This window comes from Lutjanus erythropterus, chromosome 17 (assembly GCF_056507025.1).
Source record: "Lutjanus erythropterus isolate fLutEry1 chromosome 17, fLutEry1.hap2, whole genome shotgun sequence".
NCBI lineage: Eukaryota > Metazoa > Chordata > Actinopteri > Lutjaniformes > Lutjanidae > Lutjanus > Lutjanus erythropterus.
The window spans coordinates 22971864-22978611 of NC_139333.1; the positions used below are offsets into that span (position 1 = coordinate 22971864).

General features: G+C 40.8%; 1 protein-coding gene across 1 annotated transcript; it reads left to right on the forward strand.

Moving 5' to 3' along the window:
• The first annotated feature begins 981 nt into the window (after window positions 1-981).
• On the forward strand, window positions 982-6536 carry LOC146312236 (5-hydroxytryptamine receptor 3A-like). The gene is made up of 10 exons (XM_084741012.1): window positions 982-1108; window positions 2402-2562; window positions 2668-2712; window positions 2802-2911; window positions 4082-4251; window positions 4341-4501; window positions 4943-5153; window positions 5268-5432; window positions 5633-5718; window positions 6317-6536. Exons 1-10 carry the CDS (start codon window positions 1069-1071, stop codon window positions 6533-6535), a joined length of 1368 nt encoding a protein of 455 aa, XP_084597138.1. The 5' UTR covers window positions 982-1068; the 3' UTR covers window position 6536.
• The last annotated feature ends 212 nt before the right edge of the window (window positions 6537-6748 follow it).

Here is a 6748-nt window from a genome sequence, read left to right on the forward strand (position 1 = left end):
GTTTTAGGGTGTAGAATTTGCCTCTGTGTTGGGAAATTAGTGCATACAAAGTACTGATAGTAAATTAAAGAATCATTCATAACTTTTTTGATAGTTACATAATGCAATGATAATGTATCACTGTCAGAAATTCCCAGTGGGTAAACCTGGATTTACCTCACGTTTGGGAACCTCTGATTTGGACCAACGGTATTTGGTTTGTCCATTCTGGGCTACTGTACTGTAGATATAAATGGCTCATTCTTATTTTCAGATGATTATACTCTAATGAAAACATACTTATTAATATTATAATCCATTTGGAGCTGAAACAACAAACAATAATAACTCTTCTGATAATTAATCAGGTTAGTCTTTAATTAAAGAAAAGTGCAGAAAAAACTTGAAGACACTTTTTCACTGTTTACAACTAATGATTATTTGATCAATCAGAAAAAAATGATCAAAACTTTAAATAATCATTAGTAAAACATAATTTGATGAATTCAAACTGTATCACTGAAGTCACTTACTGTTCAAAAAGAGACTTTTAGATGTTTTCATCAATAATAAATCAGCTTTATTGCTCAGTTTCCAGCTTTGATCCTGGCAGAGGAGCACAATGAGTGGGTTTTAATGCCATCAGTGTTCATAATGTCATTACCATGTTACCACATTACCAACTAATTGAATTTTACCGTCTCAGTTGTCTTTGTCATGTGCTGTCTGTGCTCACATGCACAGACTAACACCCATCACTGTCACATAAGTTGTGAGCGAGCTATAAATTTGCGTTATTGCTCCTTTCACAGGGATAAATCCTGCACACCTGCCTTTCTCTTAGTTTTGATATTTGTCATTTTCAACCTCACCTGCCTCAAGAGTCAAAACAAGACCTCATATTGAATACCCCCCCCCCCCCCCCCCCCCCCCCACCACCCTGTTAACCAATTACGTCAACCCATGTCATCCATGTGGGATGGGTTTCTCATTTCATGCAGCTGCAGATCAGAGGACAGCATCACACAGAGGTTCTGGTCTTACAGCTGGGACACACACTCTTAACGCACACACTCTACAGCTGCAGATATGATGCATGTTGCTTTTCTCCTCCTGGTCGTCTCCACAGGTAAGGCTTTGTGCTGTACGAGCATGTGCATGACCCTGTGAAAAGTTTTGTTTTCCTCAGAGACAGCAAAGTATCAGCTGCAATATCTTCCATCACTCTGCACTGTTTATATCTGATGTATAAACTGTTTGAGGATGTACCATGACTTTTTTTGTTTTGCTGCATTATGCTGCTGTTTTTTCTTTCACCTTTGTTGACACGATGGAAGAGGAAACAGAGCTTCGTTGAAAGGAGGAAACAAAGTAAAATGACTTTAAATGGACCAGAAATCCAGAAGTCCCCTCCATCTTATCAAAACATCTGCATTGCTAAAATGTACACAGAAGAAAATTGCTCTAATTGCTCTCTGTCATCCAGCTAGGAATATAACTGTGGACTGTTTTTTCTTTTTTTTTTTATAAACTCCCTAAAGGATAAAGCATAAAGCTCAAGGTTTTCATACAGGAACAGTTTAAAAGTGCTAAATTAGTTAAAGGGATAGTTTGATGTTTTTTTAAGTGGTTGTGTGAGGTACTTATCCATCGTCAGTGTGTTGCCTGCAGTAGATGGCGGTCGGCACGCCCCCAGTTTGGAGGAGCTGCAGGAAGCGAAGTAATAAACTGCCGTGGATGCGGTCACCAGCAAAATGTATTTTAGCCATCTAAAAACTGTCTCCATCAAAAAGAAAGAATCTCAGTTTAAGTGTAGGCTAGATTTAGAATATTTTCACTGCTTTACTTTGACTTCAGACAGCCTGTACTGTAGGGAAACCACTGTTATATCACCAAATGTCACTCTCTCAAAACCAACCAAACTCCACTGGCAAAAACAATGATTTTGCCTGACAGAATACGGGAGTTGCTGGTTTACCTCTGCCTTGATTGGTTAGTTTGTTTGTGTTATTGTGTGACTTTGCTGAATCTGAACTAACCTTTTAAAACACAGAAGTCACACAATAGCTCAAACAAACCAACAGATTGTGTCAGTGGTAGTCCAGCAACTGTGCAGTAAAATTACCATTTTTGCTTAAGGGGTTTGGTTCTGATCTACTGCAGGTAAAACACAAACTATTGATAAGTACATTATACAACCCGACTTTAAAAAATCAGAACTATCCCTTTAAATCAACAACACTGGACTAGAGAGAATATACACATGTATACCACAGAGTTACTGTTATGCAACATGTGAAGAACCTAATTATCCAGACAATGCAAGTAAATGGAGCAAATCAAAAACAGACGTTTTAACATATTTTTTTAATTGAAGTTTTAAGAAAAACCTTTCTCTGATTACTGTTTTAATGTACAGTAGGCGGGGCGCCCTCTAAGAACGTGTGCAGTTACCTGGACGTTCTGGACCACCTGAACCTGACCTCAGATAACAGTGCGTTGAAACTGACCCGACCCGTCCTGGACTACACGCACCCCACCGTGATCGAGCTGGACATCATCCTGTACGCCATCCTGGCTGTGGTAGGTGTTAAATGGCTGCGCTGGTGTATGATGCATCTACTAAATTCTGCCATGTAGAGTGATCACCTCTGATCTGTGTGTGTGTGTGTGTGTGTGTATTACCAGATTGAGAAAACACAAACTTTCATCCCGTTCATCTGGGCAACAATGGTGACTAAATCTTTATAGCTTCTCATTTTGATTATTCATAAATCAGTAGACAGTTATTTTTCTGGTGACTCACCTTTAATCTACTGCAGAAATGGAACACTGAACACATCTCATGGGATCCTGCTGACTTTTGTGGAATCACTCAGATTTCAATTCCTAGAGACCTGCTCTGGAGACCAGACCTCTTCATCTATGAGATGTGAGTCTGCAGCACACACAGACACAAAAGACAGTTTATGAACAGATGCTGGAAGTGTAAAGTAAGTCTATTTGCTTGCTTTCTCAATGTCAGACTTAAAGATTGATACCAGTCTCATGCCTGTGCGATTAATATGATGCAGCAGCCTGCAGTGTGTTAACTGGGGACTGTCCATTGTTCTGAAACCCCAATGGTCCAAATAATGTCCCATTGGACTGAAAGTCCATTTGTTCTGTAGCCTGTTATCCTGAAAACAAATGCCCAATGCTCACGTTTTTTGTGCTAATACCCCCCATCCTTTTTTCTTTTCTTTTTCTCCTTTCCCTCCTTTGTTGTTGTTGTTGTTGTCATCACAACATTTTTAGTAGGTGTTGTTTGTTTGTGTCCTTTCTCTTTTTCTTTTTTGTTTGTCTTTCTTTTTTTCCACACTTTGTTTAGTACTATGCACCCTGCAATAAAACTTAAATAAATAAATGAATAAAAATGCCCATTGCTCCGAGAATACACACTCTCCCTGCAGTTGTTGGTCCAGTGCCTGTCGGCTCTGTCCATGGTGCTGAATGAGCGGGGGTCTTTATAATCTTACACCTAACAACCTTTTTTTACTGTCATGGACAAATTTCCAGTTGTCGGGATAAAATCGTAAATCGTTTTACTTCAGTTGGTTAGGGTATGTGTGTATTTTTAGAGCCATGGGCTTTCGGAGCAATGGCCATTCAGGATAAAAGGCTGTCGAACAAATTGGGTTTTGGTCCATTTCTTGGACTGCGTTTTGGGTTTTGTAGTGATGGGCCATCGGAACAATGACGTAACATCTGTTAGCTAGCATTAATATGGCAGGGGCAGAAACAGCTAGCTAGATTAAGCTTAGGACAAACAAGAAATAATTGGACGCAGTGAAAAGAAAGAGAAAGGTAAAGTTTGGTAGAGATCCTGTTTATTCAGAAGGTAAATGACTTCACTGTGTGCTCACATTCATTAGTAGGACACACAACCAATTTTATGCTATTGTTAAACATAAAGAGAAGTAAATACATTATCCTGAGGTGACAGGAGGATCTCCATCATCTATTGACTGAGTTAATGATCGGTGTTGGAAAAGTGTGACTTTTAAATGCTCTACAAACATGACATGAAAAGATTTTGTGTGCTTTTGTGATGATGTCTCAGGGTAGAAAAGGATGAGGCCCCGCTGAATCCCTACATGTACGTGTCTCACGAGGGGACAATCACTTCTGAAGAGGACATGAAGGTGGTCAGCACCTGCAAGATGGACGTCCACAAGTTCCCCTTTGACACGCAGAGATGCAACATCACCATTGGATCTGCAATACACTCTGGTGAGGGAGGAAGTGTGTGACTGTCTGTACTGAAGTCAGTGTTGTTTACCTCCACCTCCTTTCACTCGCATTTTCTCCTCCCACCTCAGTTGATGAAGTTCGGCTCCTTCCTTTCTCCAACTCCTCTCGGGCCACGCAGTTTTCCCGAGAGCTGATGAAGTCGCAGGGGGAGTGGGAGTTCCTGCAGCTGTCCGTCACCAGCGTCAATTTCACCTTCCATGAAAGACAGTGGGAACAGCTCGTATACACTGTACGTAGATTATTTTATACAGAGCACCAGGGATCACTGGATGGTTTGATGTGTAAAATCTTATCACCTTTGTACTGGTGTTCATCCCTCCAGTAGAGTCCAAACAATTGTAAAATCTATGCTCAAAGCAGGTCTGGAGGTTTGTTCTCATATTACTTAATTAAATCTCACAAGTTACTAACTGTGATCTTTATTACTTATTAAACTGGGTAAGCAATTACTGGAAGGTCTTTGAAGCAATATTATCTTTTGTTGTGCTCTGAAATTTATTGATAAGGAAATTTACAGAGCAAAACATTTTACTTATTTGTGCACACAAATTAAAAGATATAGTTTAAAAATGTGCTCTTGACATGTGGAGTAGGTTTCTAACTTGAGAAATGTCATGACGTCTGTTGTCATTTGGTGGCTCTTTCCTGACCCTTGAACTTGTTTTCATAGTTCACCATGAGGAGGAGGCCCCTCCTCCACGTCATCAACTTCCTGCTGCCCATCCTCTTCTTCCTGACTCTGGACCTCGCCTCCTTCTTCATCGCAGACCATCGAGGAGAGAAACTGGGCTTCAAAGTCACCGTGCTGCTCGCCATCTCCGTGCTGCTGCTCATCCTGAACGACATCCTGCCCTCCATGTCCAACAAGACTCCGCTCATAGGTACAGACTCCCGCTTTTACAGATGATTTTTAACTGCATTATGATTCATACAGTCAGGTGAGCCAGATACCAAAACCAAAAAAAAAGTAGTTAATGCCTGTTTCCTCCTCTCAGCGACCTACTGCATTGTGATTTTTGCTCTGATGCTGCTCAGTCTGCTGGAGACGATCTTAGTTACTTATCTTATGGAGAAGGAGACTGCATCCCAGAAGAAGCTCAGGCTGAGGGAGGACTGCGAAGACACACGGGAAAAAGACAAAATCGATAACTCTAACACCGGTGAGACCCAGATACTAAGACACAAGCTTATCTGGCTGCTGACTCCATGCAGGTCCCACATTTGGTTCTATCTGATCAAATCCCACCCACACAGTCCTGATGAAGAACACTGACCTGACTCTAATGAACTTTTAACTCATAATTATGCATAATATTTCCTGTGCAGTCAGTCTCATGTCAAACCCGCTGTCTGCTTTCAGAGGAGAAAAGATGGACCTACTGTTCGTGTGTCTGTAAAGAATCTGGCGCCGAGAAACCGCATGAGCTGCTGCCCGTGGCTGAAGAGGTACAGCATCAGAGGTTCAGATGCAGGATTATCATCACAAACCAGGTGGTATAAATCATGCAATCATGCAGCAAACTTATATTCATAACATCTTGAGACAATAAAAGCTTGTTTACACACACAAAACTAGGAGCAACCGCATTTCCCATGATTTAGGAGGAGACCAGGGGGGCAAAACCACTTCCTTTTCCTGTTATTTGCAGTGTCACAGCACTCTAAAACTGCCCCTTCACTCCCTGATCATCATACCGTTTCTCTCAGACTCTAAAATATCAATTCTATCAAATAACGAAGATAATAAGTGGGTTTCCATCATTTCACATATGATTTGTACAATATTACTCATCACTTAAAGGCATAATGTTTCACTATAAACCAACTGCAGACAGATAGGAGCATCAATCAAGATTGTCATGATTATGATGCCTGACTCAAACTGTTAAGAAGCAATAACTTGGTCTGTAAACAGGCAAATATTCTTTGTATTAAAATGCATGAGACGCTTCATGATTTTGTCCACCTGGCTTGTAAAACATGATCAGTCTCAGCAGGAGAATAACTCCGCTCTGACACGACTCTGTGACTCCTGTTTGTGCAGGTTAACAACATCGTTCAGTCCGGAGAGTCTCCTGTGTTGCTGCTGATCCTGGAGGAGCTGAAGGAGCTGCAGAAAACTCTGAACCTGCACCTCGGCTGCAGACAGGAAGGAGGGACGTCCGTCCAGTGGGCCGAAAGAATCAACAGGGGGTTCTTCATTTTCTATGTCAGCACTGTGTCACTGTTTCTACTGCTCATCTTCATGGAGTGGAACACCTAGAAATACCGTGCAATACCTCAGTTTCTGTATTAGAGTTCTCACTACACTAGAATTTTCGACACAGTAGTAGTATAAAAAACAATACCTGATACCTTTTTCTAACTCATGGTATTGAAAAAGTATTAAAGTATCAATACTTTTAACAACTTTATTCTGTATTGTATGTTTATGCAAACCTGTGATGAAAGAAATTCACTGTAAAATTGTGTCATG

What these genes read in the sequence shown, in the direction of transcription:
- LOC146312236 (XM_084741012.1), top strand. Translation starts at nt 1,069, where the DNA reads ATGATGCATGTTGCTTTTCTCCTCCTGGTCGTCTCCACAG. An exon ending in CAACAAGACTCCGCTCATAG is followed by an intron (nt 5,154 to 5,267) that starts GTACAGACTCCC and finishes TCCTCCTCTCAG; the next exon opens with CGACCTACTGCATTGTGATT. An exon ending in AATCGATAACTCTAACACCG is followed by an intron (nt 5,433 to 5,632) that starts GTGAGACCCAGA and finishes GTCTGCTTTCAG; the next exon opens with AGGAGAAAAGATGGACCTAC.